We start from the raw sequence: 11,812 nt of genomic DNA, 5'->3' as shown, positions 1-11,812 counted from the left end.
TCCTCTGCAAGAGCAATCAGTGCTCTTAACCGCCGAGCCATCTCTCCAGCCTGCAAAGTTGAGCTTTCTTTGCAGAGACTTAGTACCCCAGAGTTTCAAGCAACTGAAACAGGTCTTGGGTGCCTCCTAAGCAGGTGGCTGAGTCAGTGGCAGCTAACAGGAGGTCATTCACACACTGGAAGCAGTGTCCAGTCAGGATGAGAGGCTCTGAAGCTTGTCCTATCCTTTTGAACAACTTAAACCCTTGGGGCAATTGGGTCCAGGTCAGTTGACTAGTCTCATCAGACAATGGGTTGGTCTATTCAAACAAAGATGGGCTGGCTAACAGACAAAGGGATAGAGAAGAAAGCATCCTTTAAATCCAAAACAGTGTAGACTTGATGGCCTGGCAGGAGAAGACTGAGCAGAGTGTGAGGATTTGGGACTGTGGGATGAATGATCTCAGTTGACTTCCCGGAGACAGAAATCTGAAGTCCCCAGTTTATGGACTGGAGTGAAAGGGATGTTCTAGGTAGAATGGCACCAGGTAAGAATGTTGGCCTCTAATAGCCTCATTGTATGTGTGGCAATTCCCATTCTAGCTTTTTGGCTCATAGGGTACTGTCGAACCCAGATCACCGTGGCTGTGGCCAGCAGACTTACCACAACCAGTCGATGATGAGCCATGAAGCCAGGGGTAGGTGAGGAATTGGTTTCTGCCCATACCTGGGGAAACTGTTGTAGATCCTTGAGGTGGTCCCTGGAGTTGCGATTTCCAGATTCCAGAGATTCAGGGGAGAACAGCAAATATTCTCCTGACGGGGTGATGAAGGAAAGTTGGTACACAGGGAGAAAGAGATCTGTGTCTTGAGGCAAGAAAGTGATAATAGCGCCCAGTTTTCAGAGGCGGTAACTACCCCAAACAGGGAAAGGGTAGTCCAGAGCCGCTAAAAAGAATGGGGCACCTGCTTGTGGTCCAGGTTGACTATACATTCAAGTGTGAGGCAGTAGTCGCTGACCCTGCTTGTTGTGCCATGTATAGGAATTCTCCCCTGGGAAAGTGGTTCCAACAGGGTTTTTAGAACTGAGAATTCTGTCCCATTGTTCACTAAGAATTTTATGGAGTGTCTGCCTACTGATGCTGTGACCATGGGCTCCTGGAGGCCTAAAAGCGTGGAATCCTGGGCCCCTTCCGTCTGATTCATCCCCTAACATTCCAGTGGTTGGAAGGGCCAAGCCCTTTTTGGGTGGTTGGGACATGCATTTTTCCAATGTCCCTTCTCTCTCTCTCTCTCTCTCTCTCTCTCTCAATCTCTCCTTCTTTCTTTTGGTCTTTTTGAGACAAGGTCTCAGCTGGCCTCTCTATGTAGACCAGGCTGGCCTTGAACTCACAGAGATCCCCCTGCCTCTGCCTCCCAAGTGCTGGGATTAAAGGCATGTGCCACTATACCTGGCTTTCTTTTTATTTTTAAATTTATTTTAATTCATAATTAATTAATTAATTTTTTGGTCTTTTTGAGACAGGGTCTCCCTGTAGCCCCAGCTGTATGTGCATCACATGTATGCAATGCCTGCAGAGGCCAGAAGAGGACACTGGATCCCCTGGAACTCTTAACCTGTACTCTTATCTGCTGAGCCATCTCTCTAGCCACCAATACATCTTTTTATTGTTGATAGAACTTTATCTTTTTCAGAAAGTCACCAGTAGAATTTTACAATATGCAGGAACCTCTTTTCACTTAGTGATATGCACTTAAGGTTCCTCCTTAGAAAGCTCCTAAGGTTTTCTTGATCTGATAGCTGGAAAACAAAAAAGAAAAGGATGCTCTTTTATTGAGCCATGGGTGTAGTTTAGTTGGTAGAGTGCTTGTTCTAATGTGCAGAAGTCCTTGGCTGGATCCTCAGTACTGCATAAACCGGGAGTTGTGGGCATCTATAATCCCAGCATGCAGGAGATGGAAGCAGGAGGATCAGAAATTCAAGGTCATCCTGTTCTACATATCCAAAGCCAGGCCTATAGGGAACCCTGTCTAAAAAGAAGAAAGAAGAAGGAAGGAAGGAAGGAAGGAAGGAAGGAAGGAAGGAAGGAAGGAAGGAAGGAGGGAAGGAGGGAGGGAGAGAAAGAAAGAAAGAAAGAAAGAAAGAAAGAAAGAAAGAAAGAAAGAAAGAAAGAAAGAAAGAAAGAGAGAGAGAGGGAGGGAGGGAGGGAGGAAGGAAGGAAGGAGGAAGGAAGGAGGAAGGAGGGAGGGAGGAAGGAAGGAAGGGAGGAGGGAGGGAATTAAAAATCACTTTTAAAGAAAATATCTAACTTTTTCACACTTGAACTTTGAGAGTATGAGTGGGACTTATTTGGTTGAGTCTTTTTGTTGAGAAGGTACTGATATTTTCATATTTTCCCATGTGGAGGGTCATATTCTTGGGACAGGATGAATGTGTGAACCTATCTGCTGGTTTCCACAGTAATTGTTTAGAATTTAGAACGATGAAAGACTTCACAGAGGAATGTTTTATCACTGGCATTGCTTAGAATCACTGACTCCTGGTTAAAAGCAGAGCAACTTCTAATCACTTAAAAAAACTTTAAAAAAAAAAAATTTTGTGTGTATGCATGTACTGCCTGTGTGTAGGTAAGTGCACCAGTGTCGTGCAGTGCCTGCGGAAGACAGAAGAGGCTGTCAGATTCCCCTGGAACTGGATTTATGGACCGTTGTTAGCTGCCATGTGGGTGCTGGAATTCGAACCCAGGTCTTCTGCAAGAACAACCAGTGTTCTTAACTGCTGAGCCATCTCTCCAGCCCCGCAACTTCTACTCACTTTTATTGTTGTCTTTAAATTCTCTTCAAACACTGCATTCCCGGTGCCTGCCCTGGGGTAAGTTTCCTGTTGGTTTCCTCCATTCTGGCTAGCTTTTGCCACCCTTAAAGCCAGCTCCATCACTGACTTTCCTTTGTGCTTTAATGGGAGATACTCCCAGTGAGTTCTGTTTTCCTGATTGGATCCTGACTCATGAAATGCTAAATCCTGCTATTAAGTCTATGGACTGTTGCTCCTGGTGGATTGTTTCCCAGAGGGTTTTGCCCACTGGGGACTGTGAATCCATCTTCAGGGTGCTTTTGTTACAGAAAAATCAGAGACCAGCAGCCAAAGTCAGGTGAGGAGAGGGAGTTTAATTTCACTGTATCGGGGACTGACACAGGGATCAGGAGTCAGCCCCTCCCCCACCAAGTTTTTGGGAAACTTTATAGTCACATTGGAGGAAATGCCAGTCAAAGGTAAAACTGCACATAGGTGATCATTAAATAAAAAGGTACATATATGATAATAAGTAAGTAGTTTACTGGTGTGTGATCACAAAGGTCACAGGAATGTGGCAGGTTTTGGAAAACAAAGACTTCTCTCCTGGGGGTGGGGAAGATTCCGGCTACTGCTGCCATTTGTATCTCTCATCTCCGGGCTTTTCCTGCTCCAAAGTCTTAATTACCATCACAAGGCGAGAGCATTTAGCATCCAACTAGTGTGTCCTCTATTTCCACTACATTTTCCTGGAGCCTCTTCAGCTTCTGTGAAGGGCGTGTCCCACAGGAGCAGGTTTTTGTTTGCTTTTGGTAAGTCTCAATGCTCTTTCCCTCCCTTTTTTGTTTTATGGTGCTGGGGATCAAATTCAGGGCCTTGAGTATGCTAAGCAAGTGTTTACCATCAAACCCCATCCTGATTCATCTGTCTTTATCTATCATTTATCTATCATCTATCTATCTATCTATCTATCTATCTATCTATCTATCTATCTATCTATCTGTATCTGTCTGTCTGTCTGTCTGTCTGTCTGTCTATCTATCTATCATCTATCCATCTATCTATCTATCTATCTGTCTGTCTGTCTATCTATCTATCATCCATCTATCTATCTATCATCTATCTATCTATCTATCATCATACTATATATATATTTTTTGGTCTTTTTGAGATAGGGTTTCTATTTATTTATACATACTTTATGTGTATGAGTGGTGGTGTTACAGAAAAATCATAGACAAAAAGCCAAAGTCAGGTGAGGAGAGGAAGTTTAATAATTTCATGCTATCAGGACTGACCCCACGAATAAAAGGAGTCAGACCCCTAGTTCAAGTTTTGAGGGCTTTTAATACTTGTGTGGGGGAATGCAAACAAAAGGCAAAACACAGAGGTGACAATTAGGTAAAAGGTACATGTGGTAATTAAGCAGGGAAACACCGAAACACCGGGCCACAAAGGTACAGGAATGTGGAAACTTTGGAAGACAAAGACTTCCATCCTGGGCAACCACAGGGGGCAGGATAGGAGACTCCTGCTCACCTCCCCCCACCTGTCTCTTGTCTAAACAGTTTTCCCTGCTGCGAAGTTCTTCATTACCATCACATTGCAAAAGCGTTCCACTTCCATAATATTTTGCATGTGTGTGTGTAAGTGCGCTAATGTTGTACAGTCTCCAAGGCCAGAACAGGGCATTAGATCCCTATGAAGTGGAGTTATGGATGGTTGTTAGATAGTATGGGGGTGCTGGGAATTGAACCTGGGTTTTCTGCAAGAGCAGCCAGTACTCTTAACTGTTGAGCCTTCTCTCCAGCTCCTATTTATTTTTTGAATCAGGGTCTCCCCTTAGCCCCAGCTGGCCTGGAACTCCTTATGTAGAACAGGCTGGCCTCAATCTCACAGAGATCTTCTTGCCTCTGCCTCCCAGATGCTGGGATTAAAAGTGTGTGCCACCATGACATTCTTATTTTGGGACAGGGTCTCATGTAGCTCATTCTGTCTTGAATTTGCTGTGTAGTTGAGGTTGATCTTGAACCTCCTGCCTCTACCTCCCCAGACTTGCATTACCATGTCCAGCATATATGGTGATGGGAATCGAACTCAGGGCTTTGTGCATGCCAGGCAAGCACTGTACCAATTAAGCTACACCCCTAGTTTCCCCACTCCTTTATTTTATTTTTTATTTATTTTATTTTTTTGGTCTTTTTGAGACAGGGTCTCCTTGTAGCCCCAGCTGTCCTGGAACTATGTAGACCAGGCTGGCCTTGAACTCACAAAGATCCACCTGCCTCTGCCTCCCAAGTGCTGGGACTAAAGGCGTGGGCCACCATGCCCGGCCCCCCACCCCTTTATTTTTAATGTCTGTTTTTAGTCTAGGGGTTTCTAGACCATGTGAATGGTCTAAATTTGAACCCTGAGTACATGTGGTTCCAGCTCCTAGGGAGAGTTCATTTCCTTGTCCAGACCCTCAGCTGGGTCAGTGTGGCCTCCTTGGAAGCTCTGTGAGCCATAGGCAGACTTTCCTGCCCTCTCTCCTCATTCTACCTCTGTGCCTATCAGGGATCCAAGGCCAAGCCCCATTTAATACTCCATTATAAAACTCAGCCTTGACCAAGAAGGTTCTAGGTGCCTCCCAGCAACGCAGCTGCTCCCTCCTCAGCAGTTTCTCCTCCTCTTCAACTGTTTCTTCTCTTCCTCCTCCCCCCTCCTTCTCTCCCCCCCTTCCTCCTGGGCTGCTCCCTCTTTATCCTGGGGATTTTCCTTCTGGCCTGGAAGCTCAGCTATGAAATTAAAAGGCTGTCAAGCGAGCCAGCGTTGTGTGTGCTGTGTCTTGCGTTGGCTGGGCTGGGACCTGTTTCACATTCTTTGGACTGGTACTTTTCAGGGAATAAAGTTTGGTGCATGCTGTTCTAAATCTCAGATCTCACATGCAAATCTGCACTCCTGGCTTTTCTGAGCCTGGGCGGAATCCTGATTAAAACAAAACAAAACAAACAAACAAACAAGTTCCGGGCGTGGTGGCGCACGCCTTTAATCCCAGCTTTGGGGAGGCAGAGACAGGCGGATCTCTGAGTTCAAGGCCAGCCTGGTCTACATAGTGTGTTCCAGGACGGCTGGGGCTACAGTGAGACCGTGTAAGACCAAAAAAAAAAAAAGACCTGGCCATTCCATCTGGCTTTGCGTTTCGCAGATACGTCCTGCTTCGCTTCCCGGGTGGTCCAGGGCTCTCCTGGGCTGTGCGTCCGGATCCCCGTGGGAACTGCATGTACCTCCCGCCCGCCCCATTCCCTGGGCTGCTCCCTTCCGCCACACCCCAGGCCCTCCCACTCCACCGTGGGCTCCTGCAGTCGCCACCGAGCGGGTCCTGCGCTCCAGGTCCTCTGCAGCGCAATCCGGAGCGGGGAGGACGCCGGGTCGGAGCGAGCACCAGGGCGCGAAGGAGCGCAGTGTTGACACAGCCGTCGGCAAACAAATCGGTCAATTATTAACCCGCTGCGCAGCCGGCACCAGGAAACCCGAGCCGGCTCAGCCAGGCGAGCCGGAGACCAAGGCGTGAGGCCGGGAGTTGCGCAGCCGGCGCGCACCGCTGCAGCTCCGGCTATGGAGGCAGGTGAGGGGCGCCGGGCGCGCGGTTCCAGGGCGCAGGAGTTGGGGGGCCCGCACCACGGACACCCGTCCCCAAAGCTGGGCTACCAAGAGCCTGTGGTGGAAAGTGCAGGAATGTATGCCTCTTCCGCATCGCTGGGGACGGCTGGGGAAGACGCCGGGGGACAGCGGGTGCCTGCAAGCCTGCTTTTCCCTCCCGGACCCTCATCGTGGTGGTTTTGATCTGGGACCAGGCTCAGGTCGACGGAGCAAGGGGGGAGGTAAGGGGTGACCCGGGCCAGGAGCCGGGGTTGAGAGAGCCCACGCAGGCGCGGGCTGGGAAGAGCCACGCGGGATGGATGGAGGCGCGAGGATGCCCCACACCAGGTTCCCCTTCGCCGCCACACACAGCGTGGAGGGAGCGGAGGCCGGGTCCCTGCGCACGCTCGGGAGTCCGGGACAGGTGAGGCATCAGGTGGTGCCGGGGACCCCAGCAGAGTGTCGGTCGTCCGGCTCCGGGAAGGCTTGGGGACCCCCGCAGGGGCGCACCGTGTGCGCCCAGCACCTGCTGCAGTGGATGCTGGGACGGCGGGCAGCACCCTGCTCCACTCTCCCCCTCCCGGTTCGAGAATGCCCCAGACCCTGGAGCACCCCTCAGCCACCCCTCCCCCCGTCCCGGCTGGGATGTCGCTGCAGGCTCGGGTGTCGAGAACCCGAGAGCCCGAGGCCGCGGAGGGCGGCGTTGCCAGCAGATTTATTTACCCAGCGGCCCCTATCTCGGTGCCATCGGGCCAGGCAGGTATTTGCACTGGCGGGATCCAGGGAAACTGCGGTTTTTGTTATGATAACTGGGGCAGGGGCCCGGCGCTCCGGGGACGGCATCCCCGAGGGACCCGCTGGGTCCGCAGTGGCTCTAACTCGCTGAGGTGCTTGCTGGGCTCTCAGTCCGTGGGATTCCTTAAGATGAAAGCGCACCCGAGGAGGACCTGCGGCCAGAGCCGGCCAGAACCTAACACCACGACTTTATTTTCATCTCATAGATGGGAAAGCCCAGAGGGGTGTGTCCCTGGTCCGAGGTCCCATTCCCAAACCTGCCACCTGGGCGGGGGTTCCCGGGAGTAGCAGGCTGGCCTCTGGGGTTTCCCGTTCTTTCTGGTCTGACCCGGAGCAGGCTAGGTGTGGCAATGGTGGATTGCCTGGAAGAGAGGGGTGCTCCCACAAGCAGACATGGATGGTTTGGTCTCTCTGTGCCGAGACATGGATGGTTTGGTCTCTCTGTGCCGAGAGATACGCCATTTTTCAGCTAAACTGGAGGCCAACTAGGTTCAGCAATTCTCCTGTTTCCACCCTCCACAGCGTTGGGGTTACATAGGTGCACACCTCCACCTCTGCTTTTTAAAGAAGATAGATTTCACTTTGCGTGTGTGCACAACTATGTGGGTGCTCGTGGAGGTCAGAGGAAGCCTTGGGTCCCATGCTGATGCTGGGATCTGAACTCTGGTCCTCTGAGTTAAGCACTTTTTTTTTTTTTTTTTTGTCTTTTTTGAGACAGGGTCTCCTTGTAGCCCCAGCTGTCCTGGAACTCACTATGTAGACTAGGCTGGCCTCGAACTCACAAAGATCCGCCTGCCTCTGCCTCCTCAGTGCTGGGATTAAAGGCCTGTGCTTCCATGCCCGGCCACAGTAAGCACTCTTAACCTCTGCACCATCTCTCTTTATGTGGGTGCTGGGGATCCAAACTCAGTTCCTCTTTCTTTTTTCTTTTTATTTTTTTGAGACTGAATCTCCTTGTAGCCCCAGCTGGTCTGGAACTGGCTATGTAGACCAGGATTGCCTCAAATCTCACAGAGGTCCACCTGCCTCTGTGTCCTGAGTGCTGCAATTATAGGCATGTGCCACCAGTCCTGGCGTAGTCCTGTGACTTTAAAAGTGGGCTTCGGATTCTCTCGGAACTGGAGTTAAGGATGGTTCGTAGCCAACATGTGGGTACTGGGAATCGAACCCAGGTTCTTAGCAAGAGCAGTCAGTCTTTGCAGAGCCCTTTCTCCAGACCCAGCCCTGTGACTTTTAAGAACTTCTTTGTGTCTCTGTCCCTTTCTCTCTTTTCCCTGAAGTACTGGGAATTGAACCCAGGGATGCGCTCTATCCCTGAACTCTTATCTCCATCTGTCCTAGTTTGTCTCTCCGTTGCTGTGACAAAACACTGACTACAACCATCTTGGGGAGGAAAGGGTTTATTTGGCTTACATCTCCCAAGTCACAGTTTATCAGGGAGCCCAAGGTAGGAACTCTGGAGGCAGGAGCTGGAGCACATACCATGGAGGAATGCTGCTTACTGGCTTGCTCCCCTGGCCCTGCTCAACCTGCTTTCTTATGCAACACAGGCCCACCTGCCCGGGGTGGCACCACCCACAGTGGGCTGGGCCCTCCCACATCACTCATCAAGAAGATGCTTCTCAGACATGGCCACAGGCCAGTCCAATAGAGGAAATTCCCCAGTTGAGGCTCCCTCAACCCAGGTGTGTCAATTGACACTAAAGCACACCATCCTTTAACAAGTTTTCTTAACATTTTTAACTCTACTCTGGGATATAGTTCAAATACACTGAACTGCACAGAGTTGAAACGTATGTTTTGCTCAGGTTTGAAATATTGCACATTCCTCAAGTTCCGTCGTGCCAGGACCAGTGAGTCATCAGGTTCTTTGTGCCCTGGTAATTACTCCACCACCTCGGTCCCTAGGGCTGCATGCTTTATTATAGGTCGTAGATGGCGTTTTCTAGACTTTATGAAGGCAGGATCGGTCTGCTTCTGTTACTTGGTGTGATGATTTTGAGATTGATCCCTATGTGTGCCTGCAGTCAATGCCCTTTTATCAGGAAGCATTTACATCCATGGTATATTGGTTACACATTGGAACTGTGCAGGGGTAGAGTGCTTGTGTGCTCCCCTATTGTGCCCTACCTTATTTTATTTTAACTTTTGTTTTTATTTTTTTGGTCTTTTTGAGACAAGGTCTCCCTGTAGCCCCAGCTGTCCTGGAACTCTATGTAGACCAGGCTGCCCTTGAACTCACAGAGATCCGCCTGCCTCTGCCTCCCAAGTGCTGGGACTACAGGCATGTGCTACCACGCCCCACACTTTTTGGTGTTTTGAGGCAGTGTCTCCCTGTAGCCCAGCTGTCCTGGAACTTTATACGTAGACCAGGCTGGCCTGGATCCACCTGCCTCTGCCTCCCAAGTGCTAAAGGTGTGTACCACCATGTCCAGCTTCTACCTTTTTTGAGACAGATTCTTTCACTGAACCTGAAGCTCACTGGTTTGGTCAGAAGCCCTGGGGATCCCCACCCCCATCCCCACATGGCTGTGCTTGGCTTTTCATGTAGGTGTGGAGGAAATGGACAAAGGTCCCCATGCTTGCTCATGAAGTGCTTTACCCACTGACCCATCTTCTTACCCTACCCACCCCCCTTTTTTTTCCAGTCTGATGTAGCCCAGGATGGCTTTAAACCCCTGATCCTCCTGTCTCTACCTTTCAGATGCTAGGATTACAGATACATACCACAAACTCTGACCTATTATTTATTATATGAACATTTTTGTAGAATTTATAATTATGTGACATTTTAATTTCTCCCGATAATTTGGCTACAAAGGATTTTTTTTTTTTTTCTTTTTGAGACAGGGTCTCCCTATAGCCCCAGCTGGCCTGGAACTTGCTATGTAGGCCAGACTGGCCTTGAACTCACAGAGATCCACCTGCCTCTGCCTCCCAAGTGCTGGGATTAATGGCATGTACCACGATGTCCAGCTCGAAAAATTTTTTTTTTAAAAAAAAGGAAAGAAGAAAATGTTTTCTTCTCTGGAGCTCCTGTTAGCCTGACATGTCCTTGTGAGACAGAGCACAGCCCACCCAGACTTCTGACCTACAGAACTGGGAACCCATAAATGGCTGGGTTTGGTGCCACAGAGTTTGCAGAAATTTACACAACAATGGAAAACTCTTAGGCCTTCATTCCTGAGCTATCAACTTTGGTATGGAGGGTTCTCTTTCAGAACTTTAATGATTTTGAGTGGCTGGCTTCCAACATCTGAGGCTGACTGAGGGTGTGTGGATAGCATGTCATTTTTCTTCTGTTTTTAAGGGCCTAATGTTTTTAATTTTGAGGATTTTTTCTTTTAATATGTATGAATGTATTGCCTACATGTATGTGAGTGCATCCATGTCCTGCAATGCCACGGAGGTCAGAAGAGGGCTTCAGATTCTCCTGGAACTGGAGTTAAGGACAGTTTGTAGCTGTCATGTGGGTGCTGGGAATCGAACCCGGGGCCTCTGCAAGAACAGTCAGTGCTCTTAACTGCTGAGCCATCTCTCCAGCCCTGAATTTTTTATTTTTTTTTGGTCTTTTTGAGACAGGGTCTCCCTGTAGCCCTGTCCTGGAACTCACTATGTAGACCAGGCTGGCCTTGAACTCACAGAGATCGGCCTGCCTCTGCCTCCTGAGTGCTGGGATTAAAGGTGTGTGCTACCATGCCCGGTGGATTTTTTTTTTTTAAGATAGGGTCTCACTATGTAGCCTTGGCTGGCCTGGAACTTGATATGTAGACCAGGCTGGTTTTGCCTCCCAAGTGCTAGGACTAAAGACATGCACCACTATTTTTTTAAATTTTTATTTTATATGTATGAATGTATTGCCTACATGTGTGTAAGTGCACCTGTGTTTCAAAATGCCTGAGGACAGAAGAGGCTGTCGGATTCCCCTCAAACTGGAGTTACAGATGGTTGTTAGCTGCCATGTGGGTGCTGAGATTCAAACCCAGATCTTCTGTAAGAACAGTCAGTGCTCTTAACTGCAGAGCCATCTCTCCAGCCCCCAGAGAAATTTTATGATAAATCAGCTAAGCCTAATTTTCCCAAAGAATCCCTGTTTTGGATTTTGTGAGTTCTTAAATGTAATTAATTTTTTGCGTGTCAATGCTTTTAATTTCTGAGGATCAGATTGGTTTGCTGTTCAAGACCTGACAGGTGGCATGGTCAGGGTGGGGTTCAGAAGGGAATCAATAGGGTCAGCCCCTCAAGAGGGACCCAGGAAGAGCAGAGTCCTGACTGAGCTGCTGGGGGCAGGGTCTCAGTAGGTATCCTGACAATCAGGATACTTGGTTTGATCTCAGTGAGACAGATTGCTGGGTAGGACTGTAACCCATAGAATAGACAGATGCCTGGAGCTTCCTGCCCTGGTTCTGGTGGTGCTTACTCAGACACTCATGATCACAGACTTTCTTTTCAGCTTGCTTGACATTTTGTGATAGTTTGTTGAAGACGCCATCCAAGTTGGGAATCTGGTCAAGGTCTGCAGCCATGTTTCCCCAAACATCTGGCCTCTGGGCCCTACATCCCCTTACTAGACCACTGAGCACTGTGTGGTGTGTGGGAGGCAGGCTCTGCTGTTTTTTTTTTT

The 11,812-nt window shown here is 49.1% G+C and overlaps 1 protein-coding gene across 1 annotated transcript in view; it reads left to right on the top strand.

Moving 5' to 3' along the window:
• The first annotated feature begins 6,727 nt into the window (after positions 1-6,727).
• The window catches only part of Prrt1b (proline rich transmembrane protein 1B), an 11,488-nt gene continuing 6,403 nt past the window's right edge, over positions 6,728-11,812 (top strand). The window contains exons 1-2 of the mRNA XM_008844026.2: positions 6,728-6,817; positions 7,051-7,153. Coding sequence (XP_008842248.1) covers positions 6,728-6,817; positions 7,051-7,153 — 193 coding nt within the window. The remainder of the gene's footprint in view (positions 6,818-7,050; positions 7,154-11,812) is intronic.

Source organism: Nannospalax galili, unplaced genomic scaffold (assembly GCF_000622305.1).
Source record: "Nannospalax galili isolate Female #2095 unplaced genomic scaffold, S.galili_v1.0 scaffold300, whole genome shotgun sequence".
Lineage (NCBI taxonomy): Eukaryota > Metazoa > Chordata > Mammalia > Rodentia > Spalacidae > Nannospalax > Nannospalax galili.
This window is presented reverse-complemented; position numbering and strand designations above follow the sequence as displayed.